Raw genomic sequence first — 25589 nt, forward strand, 5'->3', positions numbered from 1 at the left:
TGGAATTTAAAAAGATGCACAAAATTAGCACAAAACATTTGAGATGGACTCATGCATGAACTCATTCAATAGTAGGCTTCAGAATAATGACAGATTTTTAGTAAAGATTTAGTTATGCCTTATTTCTAAGATGTACTGAAGTGAATCAGACTTTACTCTTTGTCTGATATTTAGCTTAATGCACACTCCATATGAATAATGAAAATTACTGTGGTGATCTATGTTATTTTAGATGAACAGTTTATGTGTCACATTGCATAAATTATGAGGACAAGTTCTGTTGCACGTTCTAATGATTAAGTTCTGAAGAATGTATATCAGAATTTGTGTGAAGAATTACAGAAATAGCCATTTACTTTTCGAGTTAAGAAATCAAGTTCTGACGACTGTTAAGTTCTGATATAAGTCTAAGTTCTGATATTAACTTCTGATTCTTTACTTGCCATATTTGTGGATAAAATTTAAAAACAGTCTCAGTTTAAACCAGAATATGTTGAAGTGGAAGATTAACAGTCACTATATTTAGGGCCTTATTGGTACACGTAATGCACAGTAATTTTTACTGGTTTCTTGTGCGCATTAAACCCTGTTTTACCTTTTCAATGACTGTTTTTCTTTTTCCAAGTCTAGGGAGACGAGGTAGAATCAATTCTACATGTCAGCATTAAATTCCTTGCGTGTCATGGCATTCTCTTGCCTATATAAACACCCACTTCACATCAGCCTATACATCAATTCTTTTATCACAAACTCACCTTCATTTTCTTTATATCAAAAACACCATGGTCAATTATAATATGTTTTTGAACTATGAAATATTCAACATGGAGCTGAGCTGTGAAGCCTGGCACCAGGAATGACACGTCACTGCCATTCCTGATGAGATATGGGACTCAGTTCCCCAGGAGGTACTCACCCACCTCCTGTTCTTTTACATGGACTACCATCGCCATCTGGAGCGATTGGAGGAGGAAAGGCTGGAAGCTCTCCGCCAGCAAGAGCGAATCATCAGACTCGCTATTCTGTTCGTCGAGAGTAGGAAGAAGAAATAACTTATTTTCTTCTTGTTGTTTTTCTTCACCATCAGCCTTGCCCTGCTTCTTGAGCTAGGACAAAGGTTGTTGATGTTAGGTTTAGAAGCTTAGGACAATCTTGTAAAGCTCTGATGTAATTTAAATTTCATGAATGTATTCTCTTGATATATTAATGGAATTTCCTTTTTCTTTGCAAGTTTTTGTCTCTGAGATGTTTGTAACTTAAGTTCACTGATAAACCCTGATATATCCATGTTCTGATGACCATTTCTATTTTGATTTAAATTAAGTTCTGATCTTACAATTTCAGTACTTATTTACTTGATTTATTTTGGTCATTCTCATTCTTGAATTTTTCTCAGAATATTGGAGCTGCAGTGAAAAATAATTGAATAAGTGGGAACAGTTTAAATTTTGAATTAAAACTGATTTACCTCGTTTAATGGAATTACTGGGTAAGTGGAACGGTTTTTCCTTCAAAAACTGCAAGTGGGTAAGTAATGATTACTGTTTTTCCATGCCCATTAAATATTCATTATTGCTGCATGTCTGACAGGTGTCCAACGGTTATATTTTTTTTACCAAGTATAAGTAAGAGAGAGAGAAGATTATACAATCTTTTATTTACTTTTTCAACTTTATCTCTCTCTTTGCTTTTACTATCTTTCATCTCCTGACGTTGGTTTTTCATACAGACATTTTATCAAACACCTAACAGGCACTCTTAAATCTCGATTTTTCTCATGGCACCTAAGGACTTGATCATTGATGGAGCTAAATTTGTTCCAAACAACTATGCGGCAATTCTCGATCATGCTGAAGCTCCATCTGAGTTGCATTTTGTGCAAGATCTTCTTGCACACAGTGAAATCGGGTATGCATTGGCCCAGCCTTCAGTCTTTTCCGGCCAACAAGTTCTGACGTTTTGGCGGACTGGGCACTTTGATAATGGTGGTACACATGGTACTCCCAGTATTGCTTTTGAAGTGAATGATTCTACACATGTGGTAACTCCCGGTACAATTCGAAAGGCTCTACATTTACCAGAAGGATGTACTTTTTCAACCCCGGAGGAATCAGCTCTTAAAGAATTAATGGCTAGTTTGGGGTATGAGCAGAGTTTGGCAAAGTTTGGGCAGTTGAAACGGGCTCATATCAGAAAGGAAAGGAGCTTCTTTTTCGACTGCATCACTAAAGCTTTTGGGAATAAGTGTTCCAACTTTGATGTCATCCCTATAATGAGTCAGCACATCAGGTATGCTATCATTAACCAAACTCATTTCGATTTTGCAAATGCTGTGATAGGTTTTATTGGGGATAGGATGACAGAAGATAGGAATGTTATCTACTTTGCTAGATTTTGTCAGCTTATATATAATTTTTGTTGTGCTGATGAACCCCAACCTACCACTGACTTAACTCCACCTTTCAAAATTGCAAAACGAGCCTTTAATGACTTGGTAAATGCTGATCTTAAGAAAAGTGTGGTTAGACCTTTACAGATTCCTCAGTCTGTAAAACAGATCTTGGTAAATGCTGATTCTGACACCTATAGATCTATTTATCCTGATATCCAACCTACCACCACATCTCAAACATCACAGCAACCAACAGCACATACCACTCATACTACTCAACCATCCCTCAGAACATATCTCAAATCATATCTCTCCACTTCACAGACAGCTCAACCCTCATCCTCAGCACCTACTGTGAAGCCTTCATCTTCCAAGCCTAAGAGGACAAAGACTGTTCCTCAAACACCTCAGAAGAGAAGGAGGATTATTTTGAGAGATGAATCTGACAGTGAGGAACAGGTTTCTACATCAGAACCTGTTGTCAAAGAAGCTGAGAAATTTCATTCTCAGAAGGATTCTGGAATTGGGGGATCTAAGCTTCTCAAAAGACTTAGAAGAATGACTGAAGCTCCCAAGGAATCCCCACCTTCAAAGAGATACAAGAAACAGCGAGCTAAAAGGCCAGTTTCAGATGATGAGGAAGCAGCAGCTAAGGAAGGAGATCAGGAATCTCTGATCTCACAAGAAAAGGAATCTGCTCAAGCCACTGCTTCTCCATTAACTCCAACTCAGGAAGCTGCTACTGAAATGGCAAACACACCATCTGTGTCTCCTGTTCAAAAGACTGTATCTCCTGTTGATCCAGGCACAAGTGCTGAAATTGATGTTCAGAATCTGGTTGTGCCTGAAATACTTTAATTAGAAGCTCCAACAACAACTAATCTATCAACAACACCTGTTACTGATGTTGCTCAAACTCCAGAATTATCTACTACACCTACTCTGCATGATCAGAAATATAGGTGAGCATCAGGGTATGGCTGTTGATCAGAACTTGGATACAGATCAGCACTTAGAAGATGATGCTGAAGCCTCAATTGCTTCTCATACTGTTCTTTTGTCAGAAGATGCTGATTCTGTAAGTTCTGATGCTGCAAATGTTGGAGATACTGGTGATGCTGCTCAAAAGGCAGATACTGATGAAGCAGGTCCTTCAGGACATGCTCCTCAACAAAATGTTCTTAAATCTGAATTAGTTAAGAAGTTTGTCACCAGAGAAGCACCAGTGCCTTGGAGTGAAACTCCTGCAGGACAGGAGTGGACTAAGGAATGGAACTCAGTTACATGTGCTCCATCTGCACAGCATCTTGCTGAGCACTTGACTAAAGCTGATGAGATGTTAATTACTGATGATTTCAACTTAATGAAATCCAAGCCTCAGTGGAATTGTTTGTCTCTCTTCTCTTACCTGCTGATGCCAAAAAGGGGGAGAAAGTAATTAAGTCCAAATGCAAAACTGATAAGACACTGAAGGGGAAGGATGATGAATAGGATGATCAAGGAAACCCTGGAATGGGTAGAGGTCATAGTCAAGGTAGAGGTTTCTCATCAAGAAAAGCTGAAATCACAAGTCACAGGACAAGTTCTGATACTGGAAAAAGAATTATTTCTGCTACTGGTAAAAGGATAAGTTCTGATGAACTTTTAGATCTTGATGAAGAAATGTCAAGACAGTTATTTCTTCAGGAAAATCCAGGAATGGACTTGGAGAGTCTAATGGAAGAAGAAGCCAGACTTAAATCAGAAAAAGTCACATTTAAATCTGAAGCTTCTGGTAGAAAGATACTTCCAAAACTCAAGGGCATTGTGATAAAAGAAAGGACAAATTCTGAAGCAACCATGGCTAAATCACAACTGCAGATAGATCCAAGGTCCAAGGGTAAAGAGAAAGTTGGTATACCTATCAAGGTTTATGTGCCTCCTGTGAATGAAGAAATTACTGATGAAGATGCTAATCTTGCTCTGACTTCAAGAAAAGTTCTTAAGACAACCTCTGACATGGCTCAAGTTGTTCAGAGTCAAGAGATAATTAGTTCTGATATTTGGAAGAAGCAAGTAACCTCTGACACAACTCAAGTTAACTTGATAACAGAAGATAAATCAAAGACACTCCTACCAGGATTCACTAAAGCAAAATAGACTCAACCTTTGAAGACAGTTGCAAGTGGTTTTGAAGCAAGAGTAGTTACTGGAAAGGAAGAAAGAGACAAAACTGGATTGGGAAGTGCTGATGAAAGAAGAATACAGAACACTACCAATGATCCAACTTCCTTGAGTGAACCAGGTATTGGAGCAACTCCTGAGAGATTGAATCAACTAGAATCTGTGCAAATGGTTTACCATACCTACTTGAAAGAACACATCCTGTTGTACTTCATGACAGATGGTAGGGTTTATCACATAAGGGAAAATGCCATTCCATTGAAGTATTTTGAAGAACTGGAGCATGTATTATTCTTACTTCAAGTGAATGACTCAATAACAGAAAGTGTTGCAAACTATTTGAAAAATCAGATTCAGAGACAGAAAAGGCTTTATTCTGTTAAGTCTGACAGCACATATCTTCCAAAGTACAGAGATCACAAGGGTGATATAGTTGAAATGAAGCCCAACACTGCTAAGATTATAACTACCTTTCTGGGTTACAAGGCTGTGGAATTCAATCTAGAGTCTGATAAGGCATATTTGATCAGACTGGATCAGGATATAAGAAAAGCTAGAATTAATGATCTCTGGGCTGCAATCTTTCAAATTGGTGAAGATACTGCAGAACTTAAAGATGCTAAAAGGAGGATGATTGATGAACTTAGATATGCTGAGAAATGTTTGTTGAAGAACTATCTCAGAACAACTCCTGACATCAGAGAGATCAGAAGATGAAGCCAAGTCAAGATCTACAACTGCTTAAATTTTGATATGAATACAGACTGAAGTTGTTATCAGAAGTTAAAGATTGGTAAAGCTTTAAGGACTGTAAGTTGTAGTTATCTAGTCTAATTCTCATGCATTTGTACTTAATGTTTTTGACATCATCAAATATCTGTTAAACTTGTATATTATGCTAATTTACAAGTTGGGGGAGATTGTTAGATATATTTGATAATGTCATGGCTAATATGATTTATGTTTAGTTTTCAGATCTTACTTAAACAGGATAAATCAGTACTTACTGAAAGTCAGGACTTAATGATATCAGTACTTATATTATCAGAAAATAATCATCAGAAGATGGATATCAGAACTTAAGTACTGAAGGACGTTCAGATAAGGACTGCAGCTGATTAAAGGAAGGAAGATCAAGATAAACATAAGAAGAGATATGCATGAAGAAGGAATTCTATGAAGAATAGAATACTTGGAAGAAAAGATATCTGATTGATATATTTTAGGAAGCAGAATTATATTCCATATCAATTAGCGATTATCTTGTAACTGTGTAGTATATAAACACAGACATAGGGTTTACACTATAAGTGTTATCATATTCGAGAAGATTATTCATTTGTAACCCTAGCAGCTCTCGTGATATTTGTTCATCACTGAGAGGTAACAGTTCCATACTGTAACAGAATTTATTGTTTCAATAAAGTTTGTTTTCTGTTACTTGAGTTATAAAAGTTCGATTTGATTGTACTATACACTGTATTCACCCCCTCTATAGTGTGTGTGTGACCTAACAAGTTTAATGTAAATTTCTTCTGCAAGTTCACCATGTCGAAAGGCGTTATTAACATCCATTTGATGAATATGCCAATTGTACTTAGTTGCTAATGCAAGAACCACTCTAACGGTAGTCATTTTGGCCACAGGAGCATACATTTCAAAATAATCCACACCAATAGTTTGAGTAAATCCTTTTGCAATGACGAGCTTTGTATCTATCAATGGTTCCTTCAGGAGTATACTTGACTTTAAAGAGCCATTTACAATCAACAATACTTTTGTTAACAGGTCGGGGAACGATATCCCAAGTCTAGTTGGCTTCAAGAGCAGCAATCTCATCCTACATGGCATCAGCCCATGGTTTGTGTATCACAGCCTGTTTATAGGTGTAGGGAATAGGAACAGTTGTGATATTGGAAAGGAACTGTGTATGAGGTTGTCTGAAAGCATGATAAGATACTACTTTGTGAAGAGGATAAACACACATATTGACTTGGGCATCTGTGTTCCTTGACACAGATTTAGGTAAGCCGGTAAAATCTTTAAATTTACTGGGAATTTGTTTAGCACGAGTGGGTCGAATTGGGTTCTTATCAGTAGATACTCCGAGAAGAGTATCTGTATTGATAGTTGTATCAGCACTGGAAGGAACAGTAGTAGGGCCAATAAGGGGAACACTAATAGATGAAATATCAAGAGGGTAACAAGTATCATCCATAGGAAATAATTAAGTGGAGGAACCAGATTTGATAGTTTGAAAAGAATATATATTTTCAACAAAAATGACATCTCTGGAATTATAACACATTTTAGAGTCCAGATGCATAACTTTGTACCCTTTCTTGCCAAATGGATATCCCAGAAAGACACATTTTAATCCCCTAGGATTGAATTTGTCTGCAACACTAGAAACATCTGCTACATAGCAGAGGCAACCGAATATCTTTAAATGAGCATAATCAGGAGTCCTTTTGAATAAAAGTTCATAAGGACTTTTAAAGGCCAATTGTTGAACCGGAATCAGATGGACAGCTGTCAAAACACAATCTCCCCATAAAGATTTAGGAAGAGGAGCTTGGAGCATGAGAGATCTAGCAACATTGAGAATGTGCTGATATTTTCTTTCCACCACCCCATTTTGTTGGGGTGTGTGAGGGCAGGAAGTCTGATGGAGTATGCCAACAGATGAGAAGAATAATTGAAGAGCACTATTAGTGAATTCAGTGCTATTATCATATCTCACAACTTTGATATTAGCACTGAATTGAGTTTTTATCAACTGAACAAAATTATGAACAAGAACAGGTACATCAGTCTTATCAGATAAACCCATGTGCATTTAAAAAACTCTTCAACAATTGTGAGAAATTTATTACACTTGCCATGAGTACAAACTTTATAAGGACCCCATGGGTCACAATGTATAAGATCAAACAAACCATAATCAGAATTAGAATGAGTAGGAAAAGAAGGTCTTTGCTGTTTAGCCTGAATACAAGTATCACAAGTAGTGAGCAAAGAAGATTCTATTTCAGGAATAACAGACAATTTGTTTAAAATATAAGCAGGAATATGCCCTAATCTAGCATGCCAGATTTGGGCTTCAAGTGAAGGTTCAGAATGCACTTTGTTGCAAAGATGACAGGAGTATAAGTAGAAGCAACATGAGTGTAAAGACCAGCCTCCATCCTACCAATCTCTACCATCTGCTTCAGGGAAAGGTCCTGTAACAAACATGATGAGTTGGAGAACAAAATAGATGTAGAGGAATCAGCTGTAAGCTTAGAAATAGAGACAAGGTTGCATTGGAAGGAAGGCACACAAAGTACTTCCGTCAAGGTAATCTTTGGTGTAAGCATACCACTACCAACATGAGTTATAGGAGCAGTAGTACCATTAGGTAAATGTAAAACAGCATTGACTGACTTAGGCTGAATTAACAATGAGATATCTGAGACAATATGATCAGTTGCTCCTGAATCAAGTATCCATATAATATTGGATGATGTGTGAACAATATAAGCATTATGAGAATAGGATACACTATGAATACCTGACAGTTGTGAAGTTGTATTCCAGGTACTGACATTCTTCATGCTATCCTGAATCAATTTAGTCAACTGCTCATACTGAACTGCTGAGAAGACATCTGTAGAAGTTGTACTGGTGGTTGCATCTGCATATTCAGAATGTTTGGAAGTAACTTGTGCAACTCTTTTGGATCATGTAGTCCTCAGTTTTGGTTTGGGCTTTCCATGTAGACGATGTCAGTCTGGATACCCATGTAAGAAGAAGCATTTGTCTTGAGAGTGCCCGGTGTTGTGACAGCACTCACACATTTCATCAGAATTGGACTGTTTCTTTGAGCTAGATGTAGTAAACTCCTGTTTAGACTTGTGGCCTGCAAATTTAACATTCATAGCTGCATTTTATATAATTGAGTGCACGGGTGAAGATCGTTGGCCTTCTTCTTGTAGTAATAAAGAATAGGTCTGCATGAGAGTAGGTAAGGGCTTCATCATTAGCATTTGGCCTCTGATAGCAGTAAATCCATCATTCAATCCCATAAGAAATTGACTCAAGCTGTTAATCTGCTCATAATTTTCAAGTTTGGTACTAACTCCACAAGTACAAGAGTTTTGCACACATGTGCATTTAGGAATGGGAGATAAAGCATTAAGCTCATCTGTAAGTGTCCTCATCTTAGTGAAATATGCAGTGACTGACAAAGAGCCTTGATTAAGAGCAGTTAGATCTTTTTTTAATTGAAAAATGCGTGGAACATTACTCTGAGATAATCGAGTTGATAAATCGTCCCAAATGTCTTTAGCAGTGCTTAAATATACAGCACTATCTCTAATTTCACTGGAAATTGAGTTTAGTAACCAGGATAGAACCAGGTCATTGCATCGATTCCAAAAAGCATATAGAGAAGTGTTGACAAGTGGTTTAGTGAGTGTTCCATCAATCATTCCTATCTTATTCTTAGCAGATAAGGCTAGTTTAATGGATTTACTCCATTGATGATAATTGTGTGTTGTTAAAGGTTGAGTAACTAACGCAATTCCAGGATTATTAGACGGTTGCAGAAAGTAAGGGTGAAAAGCATCAATTGCAGTAGAATTAGAAGTTTTACTTGTATAAGGACTTTGATTCGCCATTGGAGAGGGTAGAAGGAGAAGAAACAGCAGCGGAATAACATTGTCGAGGCATTAAAAGGTTCGATCTAACGGTAACATCATCAAACAACTAGAGAGCTTAAGATCTCAGATCAAAAATTAGTAATAAAGATGATGATTAAACAACAATAATCATCGATGAAGAAACGCGTGTTTAAAAATCAATCTTCCGCTCTGATACCATGTCACAAGATCAAGTATTGAATCTAAGCAATGAAATAAAATAAGAACACATACTCACTTAATCTTTATTTAACCATTAATCAACGGAAAATGGAACATTTACAGAGATGAAGACGACCTAGAGAGATAGAACAATATACCCCTCTATCTCCTACCTTCCTCACTAAGTAATCTATCATATATATTCCCGACTCAAGACCCTAGATGACAAAACTTAGTAGCTGTCATTTTAACTAACTTTTTCCCTTTGAGTTGCCTTGCCACATCAGCTTGGCATCATTTTTAGTATCACATACAGTAACAGTATGATAAATTTTATCAACCAGGGTCAACGCCGGGTGTTAGAAAAATCGAAACTGGCGAAACAGAAAATTAGAGCAACCAGACCTGTTTTTTTTTTTTGCAAGACAAGTGTCCAAAAAAATGTCTTAAAACTTGTGTGTTTGGTATGATAATCTAGTCTACAAAATCAGCAAGAAAAGTATAGCTGGTGTCTATTTGAGCAAACAGATTAGAGAGCAACGCTCTCTGTAAAACTAATTTTTCAACTTCGAAAGTCTACTTTTTTCCCAGTACATGTAACTGGAGTGTCTTAATCTTCTTCTGATTCTGAACTTTCTGAACTCGACTGCCTGCCATTTCCATTTGCAGCAGCTTTTTTATTTGTTTCTTTTGCATCCTCTTCATCTTCACTGTATTCACTCTCATAATCCTCGTCATATTCTTCCTCGTCATTTTCCTCTTCTTCTTCACCTCCATCTTCCGTTATTTCCTCTGTAATATGAGCCCCACGAGTACCAGCTCGAGTTCGTTTCAAAACTTTAACTTTTACGCTCGTCCTGTTGTCACAACCGATCCAAGAGTCACAAAGTAAATAAGAAGTCAGATTATAATTTCCTTCTGCCGGTGCTTGGAATTTGCCGATTACTAGTCGTGAGCCAGTCTTTACTTTCTCAATTGCTTCTTTAGTAGCTTTGCTAGTTTCCTTAGGACTGGCCCCTGAACCTTCCATTGTCTCCTCAATTGCTTTCGAAGCAGTGGTTATAGCTGATGCTTCATCCATGAATATGACCTTCTGAGAAAACCATACATTGTTCGAATTGGGATCTGCTAGCAAAAACCAATAATTTTCTTCCTTGTGGAAGGGATAGTATGGGGCATGGGGAAGGGCACCGATCAAACCATTACCACGTTTGACCGTGACCCAAGCATGAACCGTGACAACGTCACCCTCTTGTATTCCCTCTTCACCTTCAGTCTCACAAGTAACATCGACCGTTATGGAAGGCATCATCTCCAATACCCTTTCCACATCTTGTACATCAGCAGCAGTGAACCCAGCAACTTGAGAAAGCAGTGCATCACGGTCCTGAAGGGTCATATCCCGTAAATCCTGAAATGACCGCACTTTCTGGGGAAAAAAGGTAGACCATATCAAGGAAGAGATAAATACAATAGTCGAAAGATGCAGAAATTGTGTAAAAAACAGAACAGCGGGATAACCTGAGTATAGACTACAAATTTTATTACAAGAGCAGTATATACACCCAAATTGTGCTCAAAGGTCAAGCAAACTATCATATACATATATCAAGAACACATTTCGAGAACCATTTCCTTTTGCACATAACATTAGAAACCTGTAGGTTACATCAGTACCCCTAATGGCATGTACCTCATTTGCAGGTTGTAATTGAGCATCAATAACATGCTCTTAATTACTAATTGAGTGGCACCAAGCCCAAAATCTATGTAAGTAAAATTTCTCTTTCCAAGTAATAAAGGTTAGGGTTCGTGCATCAGAGAACAGACATGAGGAAACCTATTAATATATTAAAATTGATCTAATACTAATTGAATATTTCTGTTCATAACTATCGGATAATGTATTATTATATATACGATTAAATTGAGAAAGAGAAAAAAATATATTATATATAGGGGAATATTATGTAAAACAAGACATTTTCCATTCTTTAAAAAATGAGATCAAGACCAAAAACAATAACCAAGGTGAAAGTCGATACATCTGTTATTAGAAAAGGAAGAGGGAAGGCCGTGATGATTGCTTTTAAGGATAAGTGACTTCCTCAATTCAGTTCATAAAAACACAATTTATGAATCATAAATTAATAATAAAGGATTACAACTGTTTAACCTCAAACTTGCAAGCCAAGTTTATAACATGACTACATAGAATCAACTCTTTAAGAAAATTCTACATAATATTGTGATCAAGTTACCTATTATGACTAAAAGAAAATAAAATGATTACTACCCGCGGAAATTTCCCAGAAGAGTTCTAGAATACTATTAATACACATACATCGAGGCCAGTACCACAACGTGAGATATAATATAATTATAAGGTTTAATATTTTGAAACTCATTTGTTTAATTTTATGACTAGCAAGTAGAATTTCCAGCCATACAGGCATAATAAATGAATTACTTAAATTAATACCTTAAGCATAAGAAAAAAATTCCCGTGGATAATTGAGAGAGTATATCAATGTTGTATAAATGTTAACAGGAGCCCGGGACAACAGCGCAAGCAAACACTTAAGTAGGAATGTACATTATCTATTAATGTTTCAGATGTTAGATGTCGAATACTATTGAAACCATTAGTTAATAGGAGGTTCTTAAAACATCATTGTGCTAGAAACGGTCAAAAAGAGTTGCATTCATGGCTTAAAAATTACTACCTCCGTCCCTCTCATTTCTTTACAGTTTTTTTTACATGCTTGACACGCATTTTAAGGCAACTATGAAGTATACTTCCGTAATTTATTTTTAAATTTTTTTTTTGTATAAAAGTTTGAACATTATATTTTTATTTAGAAGAAAAAAAAATAAAAAAATAATTATGTAACTACATTTAATAAGAGCATTAAAGTGCGTGCCGAGTCCCCGTCCTCCAATGTAAAGAATTGAGGGGGACGGAGGGAGTACTAATGACAGCTCCAATAAGCTGACATTCTAGCATCTACATTTCCTAAAGCACGAATATGAAGCAGTGACGCACCTTGCGTGCTATCTTCTTTATGACAGCTTCACTAAAATGAGGTAGCTGCAGAAAAGGTGCACTGCCCTCAGGAGAACCTCCACCGCCTTTCTTTGCACTAAGAGGAACAGCCTGCAACAAGGTCCAGTGATATTTATTTACCATGGCAACCATATACATTTATAAGTCAAAATGTCACTCCAAAGATAAAGGTAGAGCCTTGAGCAATAATACCATGACATGATCACATGCAAAGCTATTGCCCGTAAAAAATACAAACTCTGAAATATTATACTAATGTGTATAAACTATAAACTAAGGGCATCAAGAAGAGATTGCAATTCAGGAACTACATATCCACAACAATCAATGTAGAGTGCACGCACACACATATACACACTAGAGATCTATATTCTGAGTAAACAAAACACATGCATGCATTGTATCTCTCTCCCAGTACACAGGCAAACATAAACACACAATTGTAGATAGATAGAAATCAGCTACTGAGCTGCGTATACACAATTGTAGTTAAATAGAAATCAGTTGCATATCCAAGAAAATAAGAAAGATATCACCTCAATTTTGCACAAAGCAAAATTTATCTCTATGAGAGAAGCACTGTAAGAACTAAGAAGCAAGGATACAAGTGCAAAGATGTAGGTGCGAAGTATGAGAACACAGAAATTTGACAAATATGAATATATAGGAATTACAGTGTTAAAATATTATAGCATACATAAGTATTAGATGTTCATATTATAAATAATAATCTCTTAAGATACTCAAAATCTATTAATGCATTTTAAATCAAATACATAAATTAATCAAAAGACACATAAGCTTTAGAATTCTCAAAAAGTGTTTATTAGCTTACTTTTCCATTAGCATGCTACTAAAATATTTGTGTTTCACTAGCCCAAAAAAAATTTCTTTGTGTTTGAGTAATGTATCATAACTTTAAGAACTTCATTCTTTCGTATGGTGGACACCATGCCATGTGTACCTGCTAAACTCTAGTCATATTCACCCTCAGCCTCCACCTACTAATATATGGTGATGTGCATCACAACCTCATACGTCAACATTAAACAAGTTTCTACTTAATATTTGTACACATTAAAACAGTACACACATAGCATCTTTCACCTCCTTTTTTCAACAAATACTTTGAGCAAGATTCCGGTGTTCAGAATTAGAACCACCGACCACGTTAACCTTACATATATTAATAATATCAAATAACGATCAATTTGAACATGTAATAGAAATCAGATAACTCAAAATATACTATTGAAGTAACTTACACAATTAAAAAGCATGGGCTGCAAAGTAGAAGGTGACAATACCGCGGCCGGAGACGGTATTTGAGAGTAGAGAACAAAGACCTAAAGTTAACTAAAACGTAGATTGAATCGTCTAAGGGTCAATTGATTAGGGCTTTACAAGGTGATGGTAAATCTTGACTCCTATTTTTCTTTTTATCACTGTGTTAGCTGTGATTTTAATTGCCTTCCATGCAACCACTGCACCCAAAATTCCACCACCCCCCCAAAATCCACGCATGTACCTGGTGCACATTCTGTGAGGAAAATGGCACGCCCTTGCTTGGAAGGTACGTAATAGTGAGTAATTAGAGATTTCTCTATTATCTCAAAAAGATAAAACATATATTACCATTCAGTTAGATAAAAACAATTGTGAATTGAATAATCCTTTTAACATGTGCTATTCTAGAATGCTCAAGGGAGATATATGGTATTAAAAAAGGTACTGAAAACAAAAAAAAAATAACTGTATACCTACAATGTTTTACGGAAGAAACTTGGAATCTATTTAAATATAATTACAAACCTGAATAACACATTGACAAAGTTCAACCACCCCAACTGCAGGCCTTAGCCAACCATGACCCTGAGCAGTGCGCGGTATAATGGCCATCTGCATATTGCGATTAATGCAGAATTAGCAATAAGAGACAAGTTCAACAAAAGTTTAGGCTTTAGCTCGTCTGAATTTGAGTGTTGGGGTATCAACAAGTCAACATCACAAATAAAAGAGAATGCCATATTGGCCCAAAATTGTAAAGATGGTGTCTGATGTACTCAGTCTTATAACAGTGTAGTGTAAAATAGTTATGATCTCCCATGATACATCTATTAGGTGGGTACACAGTACACACAATAACATACACTAAATTGGTGGGGTCGACAGATAGTAAATTGGTAGTACCATTTACAACTTATTTATCTGAGTTCTCTCGTTTAAAGTATTCGTAAACAACTAATGGAGCTTTGTCTAAGGATCATTTGAATCTTGTTAAGAATGAAAAAGAAGATACATTCAAGTATGATCATCATATGAAGAAGTGACATATTCCTCGCCTTTTCCAGTTGACTCTAGCTGCAAATCCAAATGATTAACTTTTTCCATTACTACCTGTCATGTCTAGCTATTACAGTGCAATAAGTTACTTTGTGAAAGTAATACAGACAAAAGACAATTATATCAGCTATAATTTATTAAGCATATTCAACTATGCTGTATGCACGACTGTATGTTGGTAAAAGAACCACCACAGAATTTCAAGGCTTGTTGTGGATTGAGCATTGATGTTGATTACAAGAAACCAGAGTTACTAATACCCTAATCCTTTTGAAAACTATACCAATAAGAACCCTAAGTTTGGTGACCAATAAATCCTAACACCAGTGAGCCAATGCACCATAGAGATGTAAAGAATACAAACAATTTATTTCTCCATTATCAATGTCATCAGAGGTGCACTTTCATGTGTGTGTGTGTGTGTTTTGGCAATTGTATATTTTGGAAATTACTTTCATCAACTCTTCAAGAAGGCGAGGTGCAAGCTCCAATACACGCTTAAAGTCACGCTGCAATTCTGGTGACAAAGCTGCGGTATCACGAGTTAAATGGGCTTGAACCAATAACTCTGTCTGCAATAATAACGAGCCCGTAAGACCACGTACAGCTCAATATAAGGACAAAAAGTACAATAACAGATCCAAAACTATCAGATTCTTGCACCCAATAAACTTTTCTACACGAATTACCTTGACAAGTGCTGGATGCTGCTTCCAAAACTTTGCCTGCTCTTGCTTAATGTTCTTAAGGTCCAAGTTCAACTCACTTCGAACCACCAAAAAAAGCTTCTGAAGAGGTTCACCATCAGACCTACGAACTGGAATCTCCATGTATTCAGCAGCCTTAATGAACACATCCATGACTTTGCTGCAAAATTCAGAATTACAGAGGAATAAATACTATGAATGCATGTGTACCTGCTCAACTACCAAAACCAATTAATCGAATGTTAACGACCAAGGGTATTCACTTTTTCTATAGAAATTAAAATGTTAATGACCAAGGGTATTCACTTTTTCTATAGATTTTAAAAGTACTCCAGAGCTGAATCGCACTTCCTCAAGGGCATGTATATTCACAACACAAGGAGCAATATAAATACTTTATAAATATATAAAAACAGTACAAATTGTCAAAAAAAAATTGCAATTTGAGATGTCGCCTAATTTGCCAAGTTCTTAAACTAAAATGTGGGTGCTGAATCGCACTTCCTCAAGGGCATGTATATTCACAACACAAGGAGCAATATAAATACTTTATAAATATATAAAAACAGTGCAAATTGTCAAAAAAAAATTGCAATTTGAGATGTCGCCTAATTTGCCAAGTTCTTACACTAAAATGTGGGTTCAAACAACCTAACAAGTGTATTCCGTATTCGAAAAGGAAATGCAAGCACCTATGATATCAAAAATATAATACAGAGGCTTATATGACTAAAGGTCTTCAAGGTACAATAAATGTCTCCGAAGAATCAAATTCATGTTAACTGACCAAGTAGCAAGTACTTTATTTTAGGCGTTCACTAGCCTATGAATATAAAAAATCAATGTAATTTCAGCTTATGCAAAAAAAAAAATCTTTAAGACCTTGATATAGGAGATGATACCTTGGGGCCAAGGAAGGCTTCATAAAGTAATAATAAGCTGATAGTGTCTGGTGCATAACATAATTTCCGGTATATTTGGATGACCTTGATAGGTATACAACAGCTACTACCAAGGGCAAAAGAATACAGACTCCTACGATCCAAAGCAACAATATCCCACCAGATGCACCGTCAATATTAAGCAGGAACTGAGGCAGAGCTATTCCCATTTGGAACCCCTATACAGATACATGGTATAGAAAGTTTAATAGACATTGAAACTGAGCCTTTAAGTTGGAACTTCAACAAAAGCATAAAAAGAGGTTGTTCCATGAGAAGGTACATTACTTGTCTGCCATCAGGATGACCATATTTTTCAAAATTCTCACGTGAAACTGGATCTGTCAAAGCTTGATAAGCCTTTGATATGAACTCCACAAAATACTTGTTTGCGTCTGAATAATTTAAAGAACAGTCATATTAAATTTTCCTATTTTAGTTTAGGTAAAACGAAAATAAAAAAGTAGAGAATGTAGTTGGAAAACTATCCAACCTGGATCTGGATTTTTATCAGGATGATATAGTATAGAAAGCTTCCTATAGGCCTTCCTTATTTCAGATTCTGAAGCTCCAGGTTCTAGCCCAAGTATGCTAAATGGCTCGAATACTTGAATCTAACACGCACAAAAAAAAACGTCATAATTATTTTATTCAAACATATGAACTCATTGAATTAGTATATTATTGCCAGATCAACTTTAAGAATGAGACAACGTACAAAATCAACCAAATTATGAAAGCATGACAAACATCAAAATTAAAACCTTTCTTTTATGCATTTACCTCACGACTCATATTTTTTATGTAATAAACAAGGACAGCCAAGACGACCCAAAGCAGCACTAGTGTCATGTTACTGCATGTTGAGAAATTTGATATCTGCAACAGATATTTGGAACAAAAAAAGGCGAATCTCAAGATATAATAATGGAAACCTATATAGGTAAATCATCACTTGCAACAAGGGCAGTAACTCACCCGCTTAAATATTGATCTGCGATACTTTCCAGATCGAGAGCAAACTGAACACTCACAATGGATAGGCTTGGCTTTTTTTGAGGCAGCACGACATAGTTTTAGTATTGTATATGGAACTAAAGGAATTGCCAGCATTGTCAAAATAAAAATTGGAAACAATCCACTATTTTCATCTGAGGTAGCCATGAGAAAATGTTGTATCTGTCAATGTGTAATGCTCACTTTACCTGAAATGGATATTAAATTAATAATTAGCAAATCTGTAAAAATACGTGATGGTAACAAAAGTATCATATTCTATGTAACAGACCATCGCCCATACCAATCTCTTTTAAAAAATTTATGTAATTGTCATTATCCAACCAATCACAACAAGTATCACGAACTCACTAATTATGGATCGTGCCTAGGATGTTATAACATCTCATAGCTTTACATCATTTAAGTTCTTCGAAAGTATTATACCAAATAAAAAGATAGGACTTGTAAAAAATGTGCGAATAAATTAATTGGCAGCAACTAATTAAAGAAATAGATATTCTAAGAATCCTCATATTCGACCTTAACAAGTTACTAAACAATATCCGAAGCACACGTTTTCAGGAGTCAATGATAAACTACTTCATTTAATCCGTGATCACTAAAAAGGATATACCCAGTCAATTTAAACTCCTTTACCCACAATCGTACTCAACTCCTCATTGAAAACACAATTAAAGGTATCAAATATTCAAAACAATCTGTCACAACGTCCAAAGCCTCAACTACATACTTAATTAACAACAGACTACAAAACATAATAAGACAAGTCAAATTCAAGTTTTCTGCAATAATTCTTTCAATCAATAAGTTATCTCGCCAACCAAAAAATGACCTGGCATTCTTATTTACTGTAAATAACAAAACTTAAATTCATACAAAATACCCACACAGATGTGATAAGAAGTAAAATCATATAACAAAACCATATCCAGAGCAAACATTTCCGCAAGTAATATATTTCAATTATTCCATAATAACCTATCATATTCGTACGATCTCATTATACTTCTTTACCTACATTTTTCACTCAACTCCTCATTAAAAACACAAATCAAATACAATAAAAATATCCGCTACAACATCCACATCCTCAATTACACAATGACACATTACGAAACTAAATAAAACAAGTCCAATTCAACACGTTTCACGAAATTCATTCGAAACAACCTCGTAAATTGATAATTTACCGCACAAACCAAACATACCTCTGTAAAACACATTCACCCCAAAATTTACTAAAACTCAAATTCATATAAATGATTAAATTCAATTAAAATCTAATTAAATTTACAGATTAATAATAATAAAATCAAACATATAGCTCAGATCAAAACAACAAAACCTAATAAACATCAATAATCAAACCACAATTCAGTTCATAAATCGAGATTATACATACAAATTGATTATAAACATGAATTAACAAAGCTATATGTGTGTGTCTGTGTGTGAAAATTAGATAAATATACCTGATGAGAGAAGAGTGAGGGTTTATAAAATGTGTGTATGTATTGTGCGTGTGTATATATAGTCGACTTCAGATCCGGAAGCGTAACATGTATGAGCGTATATGTAATGTATGTAGCTTGCTAAATTACATTTTACTACCCAAAGAGTTTTAATTTTTTATTTGTATTCACGAGTTTTGATTTGGTAAGCAAGGATTTCAGATTTATCGGAATAGGGTTACAGAACTCGTTAATCGACCTAAATTGATTAAGTTACCGATTTTAGATTTATCGAAAATGATAATTTATGAAAATAGTAAATCGAAGTATAAATCGGATATTTTACATATAATATTTACTTGCAATTAGCTAACACAAGGTTTGCAAACAAAAATAAGGTAAAAGCACCATCCTATTTTATCACATTGGAAACTTGTATGTCATTTGTCTCTCACCCTATCTTTCTATCCCAAACTCTATCTCGGCCCTCATTTCATAATTGTATTAGTTTCTTTTTCAGCTTCGCTTATGTATAAGTATTAACTAATAAATAAATCGAACAGTCTTTTTTCGCTCCTTCCTCTTCACTCTAGGAAGTACCAAACCGATGAGATTGAAAAGTAAAGATTTTGTGACCCGTTGACCAGTGTTATTAAAAGCGCGCTTAAGCGCTCGCTTAAGCGAGAAGCGATGCGATGTGAGGCTGAAGTGCATCGATTCAATTATGCGATACAAGTTTCCCGAAGCGCACTTTTTGGTGCGCTTTGTGCGTTTAAATGAGATGCAAGAAGCGCAAAAAAACGCGTTTTTTAATTTTATTGACTGGGTTGTTGACTAGGTCTTTGACCGGGTCTTTTTTAAGGAAATGGGTAATAAAAACCCCAAAAAGAGACCGACACAAACGAACGATACAAACAATACACATAGCAATTGTAAAAGATCTGTGCTGAATTATCTTCTTTCTGTTAATCATTTTATTTCTTACATATATATACACGCACATACACATACTGAGTCCTGATTTCTTAGTATATAGTATTGATTCTTGTATATACACGCACATACTGAATCCTGATTTCTCATCTTCTTCTTGATGTTGATTCTTGTACACACACATATTTATAGACACGATAATATATCCATTTATACTGATTACTTGGTGTATATATATACACACACATATTTGTATAAATTATTACTAATTTGTGTAATTTACTACAAATAGATGGCTGATAAAAAAGATGTGGCATAAAAATATGTGCGGGAAGAGATAAAAGGTAGTTTAGTTAAGTTTAGATGTAATTTTTGTGAAAAGAAACATCTGGTGGAGTGTTTAGAATGAAGGAACATCTTATCGGAGGGAAACGAAATGCTAAGAGTTGCCCCAAAGTACTAGAAGAAGTGCGAAAGGAAGTTCAAGATTTCATGGATGCAAAAAAAAAAGCAAAAGAAGTTGTTGATTTGAATGAGTTTGAAGTGGGAGATTCTGATGATGATGTAGTGTTAATGCATCCTCAAGTGTCTGTATGTGGCAGTACGACTACATTTTTATGCAAGCCGCCAAAGATGATATATCCCATGGATGTTTACTTGACTCCAGACCTTGAAACTGCAGTGAGAAAAAAAAGGGAAGCAGCAGCAAATAGATGAAAGGAAAAAAAGAGTTAAGAAAAAAAGCTTGCAAAGCATTTGCAAAATGGATGTACGATGTTGGTATCCCTTTTAATGCGGTTAACTATCCAAGTTTTGACGTTTATGTGGAAGCTCAAGGGTAATACGGACTATGAATGAAACCACCTAGCTATTATGAGGTTAGGGTTCCACTCTTAAAAGAAAAAGTTCAAGATGCAAAACAATTGATGAAAGCACATGAAGCAGAGTGGGTTACCCATGGTTGTTCTTTGATGTGTGATGGCTGGGAAGATCGAAAACATAGAACTCCTTTAAACTTTTTAGTCAACAATCCTAGGGGCATCTTTTTCCTAAATCAATTGATGCATCTAGTGTTACAAAAATAACGTATATGCTATTTGAAGTAATATCTAAGTATGTGGAGATGATTGGTCCAAAAAATATAGTTCAAGTTGTTATGGACAGTGCCTCAAATAATAAAGTCGTTGGAAGAATGTTGATGATCCGATATCCACACTTATTTTGGACACCATGTGGTGCCCACTACATTAATCTCATATTGGAGGACATTTCCAGTATTCAGAGGTTGAACAAATGCATCAAGAAGGCTATGCACTTGAATTCATTTATTTATAAAAAGCCGACAATGGTGAATTTGCTAAGAGAACATACTAGTCAGATGGAGTTATTGAGGCCAACAAAGACACAATTTGCCACATCCTTTTTGACCTTGTCCAGGATTAACAAACAGAAAATTAATATCCGAAATATGTTCTTGTCAGAAAAATGGCTAAAGAGCAATTACGCCAAGGATCTTGTTGGACGTAAGATTGTTTGTTTTGTTAACCAAGCAAGAATCTGGAACACTGTTTTTTGTTCTCTTAAGGTATCAGGCCCTCTTGTGAAGGTCCTTCGATTGGTTGACGATGAAAAAAGACCATCCATGGGTTACATTATGAAGCTATGGATAGGGCCAAAGAAACGATTGCGTGGTCTTTGGAACATAATACCGAGAAATATAAGAGCTTCTTTGAAATCATTGATAAGAGATGGGATGTGCAACTCCATCAACCTTTGCACGCAGCTGCATATTATCTCAATCCGGACTACTACTACAAAAATCCAAACATTAAGAATGATGGAGAATTATCATTAGGTTTGTACAAGCATATTGAGAGAATGCTCGATGTTGACGTGCAAGACAAGATTGGAGATCAATTGGAATTATATAAGAGAGCAGAAGGTTTCTTTGGCTTACTAATGGTTGTTCGACAAAGATCACAAAAATCTCGTGGTAAAATTTTAAAAGATACCTGGTAACTTACAAAAATATAACAATCGCTTTTAATTGTACGATTATTTATATCCTTTATTTCTTGTCTAGCTGCCTGGTAGAGTTCCTACGATAAACAGACTCCGAAATTGCAAAACTTTGTCATTCGAATTATTGGCTTAACTTGTAGCTCATCCGGAAGAGAGAGAAATTGAAGTGTATTTGAGCATGTAAGTAACATTTTAACTCTATTTAAACCACCTGCCACCATCTGAAATCAGTATAGACTACAAATAACTTATTATTTTATTAAACCTTATTTGTAGCTTCACAGCAAAAAAAGAAATCGACTTGCACAACAAAAGTTGAACGATTTGGTGTTCGTCAAATATAATAGAGCTTCAAGGCGTAGATATGAACTTCGTGATAAAATTGATCCCATCTTGTTAAATGAGATTGATGATAACAATGAATGGCTGGTTGGTAAGGTTGACGGAGAAAGCGACGAAGAAAATGATGACTATGTTTTTTCCAAAGAAGATGGGTTAACTTACAGGGATGTTGCTAAAGCTTCTGGAACAGCAGAACCTCGTGATAATTCTAGGTAAAATAATTAAAAAATATGATAATTTATACTTAAGTAATTAATTTACTTATTGTTTAAGTATTTTGTACTTGTTTGATATGTATATTATCATTACCATGGGTCAAATACCTCTCGTAGAAACAAAAATAGAAAAAAAACCATTTAATCATCATCTAAAAGGCGTTTAGTTGATGAAAGTGAAGACGGTGAAGATGAAGATTCTGAAAATCTTCAAGAAGATGAAGAGCCTGATGATGATGATTTTTATTTTATATTAATGATGATCCTTAGTTTTTGTAAAGTTATTAACTATTAAGAAGTCCAGGACTATTTTATGGAACTTTTAGTAGATCCTCTATATTTATTTTATTACAAAGACTTCATGTTTTTGCCCTGAACTTGAAGCCAAATATTATTAACATATTTTATGACAATCTAATTTGCTCATTACATGTTAAATTTATGGCTATACATTTTTTCAAGATGTTGCAAAAAAAAATTCAAAGAGTGCGCCTCTCGCATTGCGGTTCTCGCTTATGCTTCAAGAAGTCTTTGCGCTTCAGTGCACATCTCGCGTTTAACAACACTGCCGTTGACTATTGTTTTGACCCAATTTTAACCCGATACTATAAAATCATATTATGCATCAATTCACTTTACTTTATTAATATCGGGATGATGAATATGTCAGCCGATAACTATAAAAATTGTTATAATTAAGAAATTTATTATATTTGAGAAGATTATTTATGATGAGTTGTACTTTAGAATGTGTGATGACAAAAAATGTGTAATGAAATATAATGAAAAAAATTTAATAGCGAATAATGTTATAATGAAAACAAAGATGTCAATGTTATCATGCTTTTTCTTGATTATTAATATCATATTCATAACCTATCATTTTCAAGTAAGATCATCATAATACAGTAATGATGAGTAATTTTCATAATACCCAAAATCGTTATAGTTGCGTAATAATATGTAAATTAATATTTCGACGTAAATTTACATTCAATTAAATTTTTTAACAATATTTCTGAATGAAAAATTATTAATTTAATTGGTTGTCATTTCTTTTCACTTATGTTCACTTATTTGTTGAGGTGATTAATATGAATAATGTTGTTTAAGAAATAAAATTATAGTGGAATCAAAAGGTCTTCATACAACCGAGAACTTGAAACCACAAATAGAAGTAAAAAGTAAACTAGTACTAATTAACTACCTTACATAATACCGAGATAATGTGACCACCGATAAAGAATCATTAGACAAGTGAAACGAGAAAATAAGTCTATATCATAATCGCTAAACATCCAAAATATCATGTTGATTATTTCCTACTCCGCAGTACGCTCCTCTTTTGAGTTGTCATAATTTTGGCATTATATGGGTCATTTCTTATCTACGCAGTGCACTCATCTTTTGTGTTGTCATGATTTTAATCTTCCCTTTTTAACATTTAAACTCTTCCTTATTCTAGTGATATGTCCATAATCAAAGACGGGAGACAATGGTGGTGAAGGGTCAATTACTTTTCCCTCTCCAAAATTATCTAACATCTTAAACTCTGGGTATGGGAGTGTCATGTCCATGTCCCTGAATAATCTACAAATCACCGATCCAGTAGCTTGTATTAGAGAGGTTTGGTTGTCAAAATCGTATAAATATTTTATTTTTTATATTTCGTTGAAGAACACAATGTAAATAAATAAGCATATTATTTAAAAAAAATGTACGTGAATAGAAATGACTTTAATTGTTTAATTTAGCATAAATATAAATTGTTAATGAAATTTTGAATCGGGTTAAAACAAAAATAATTAAAAATAAAAGATCATGTTGATAAAACAAAAATAATTGATAAAAAAATAGATCGTATTTTTTTAAAATTCGTTGAATTTTATAGAAAATTACGACAAACATCTACAAAGTTGAAGATTCATATCTTCGATCAATTTATTCACTCTCTAATTTCAATATACTTCTAAGTTCCAACCCACAAATGTATTAATATATGTTTTATATTAAAATAATATAATGAGATTTCAACTAGTCATTTACTTGAATTTACTGTACCAACATAAATCTATTAATATCTTTCTTACCAAAATTATGAAATTTAGAATATAATGCAAAATGAGATTCGACTAAAAATTTACTTTAAATTAACATTTGTCTTTAGAATTAATGTATACTTACATTTGGGTTGGGCGCAAAATTTAAAAAAAATGATAAAGTAGTGGAGTAAAATTAAAAAAATGAGTAAAGTAGTGGGACCGATTAATATTATATGTATAAAGTGGGTATAGTGAAGAGAAATAGTGAATTTAGTTATTTTAAAAATTATAAGAACTTTACTATTTTTGGAGAATTTTGAAATATAAACAATTGAAAAGGACATCCCAAAAAGAAAGTGTAAACAAATGGGAGGGAAAGATGAGGTATTATACTTTTGGATCCGATTAAAAGAATTTAAATCAATAAAAATCATAATTAAATATGTTGGATCTTATATATGTTCTCAATATAATTCATGTAATATACATATAACTTTTTATCTTTTCAATCCAATCGTCTATAAAAGAAATGTATTAATATAATTGAATATGTTTGATCATATAGTAAAAATTTGTCAACACTATATACATACAAACTTTAAATTTTTACCGAAAATTTTACATAATTTCATAATTCATCATCATTATCATAGTCACTAGTAAAACATTTATTGAAGAGTTATTATGTTCAATAATTGCCTCAAAAACAAGTTTTAGTGATCTTGAATAATGAATAAAACTTGATATAATATAAATAATTGTAACTCATTATTTAACCCAAAAAAGTTTTTACTTCTATATAAATATTTCATATTTTAAATTAAAATAATAATTATAATGTTCAAAAATAAGTTGCCAAACTTGTATACAAATAAAAAAATTAAATAAAAGAAAACATGTTTTAAAAAATTATTGATTATTATTCTTATAAGGAAAATACTTGGTATACAAAATTGGATACACAATTTTGAACAAAATGACATGTATTATATTTTAATTGGAATGACCCATGAATTCATATCGACAACCCAATTAAAACATTTCCACGTTAGTTATATATCATTCTGTACACAATTATGTACATGTAGGATTGCTCTCCTTGTAACC

General features: G+C 34.3%; 2 protein-coding genes across 2 annotated transcripts; one reads left to right on the top strand and one right to left on the bottom strand.

Moving 5' to 3' along the window:
• Window positions 1-9789: 9789 nt before the first annotated feature.
• Window positions 9790-19102, bottom strand: LOC141721858 (dnaJ protein ERDJ2A-like). The gene is made up of 11 exons (XM_074524998.1): window positions 18950-19102; window positions 17436-17662; window positions 17241-17336; window positions 16951-17071; window positions 16746-16852; window positions 16419-16636; window positions 15499-15676; window positions 15262-15381; window positions 14279-14365; window positions 12446-12556; window positions 9790-10828 (listed from the first exon to the last, which is right to left on the bottom strand). The coding sequence occupies exons 2-11, from the start codon at window positions 17619-17621 to the stop codon at window positions 10010-10012; spliced, it is 2043 nt and encodes a 680-aa protein (XP_074381099.1). The 5' UTR covers window positions 17622-17662; window positions 18950-19102; the 3' UTR covers window positions 9790-10009.
• A 1849-nt stretch (window positions 19103-20951) lies between these two features.
• LOC141720265 (uncharacterized) lies at window positions 20952-22441 on the top strand. Its single transcript, XM_074522615.1, has 3 exons — window positions 20952-21552; window positions 21645-21823; window positions 22160-22441. Exons 1-3 carry the CDS (start codon window positions 20952-20954, stop codon window positions 22439-22441), a joined length of 1062 nt encoding a protein of 353 aa, XP_074378716.1.
• The last annotated feature ends 3148 nt before the right edge of the window (window positions 22442-25589 follow it).

This window comes from Apium graveolens, chromosome 4 (assembly GCF_009905375.1).
Source record: "Apium graveolens cultivar Ventura chromosome 4, ASM990537v1, whole genome shotgun sequence".
Lineage (NCBI taxonomy): Eukaryota > Viridiplantae > Streptophyta > Magnoliopsida > Apiales > Apiaceae > Apium > Apium graveolens.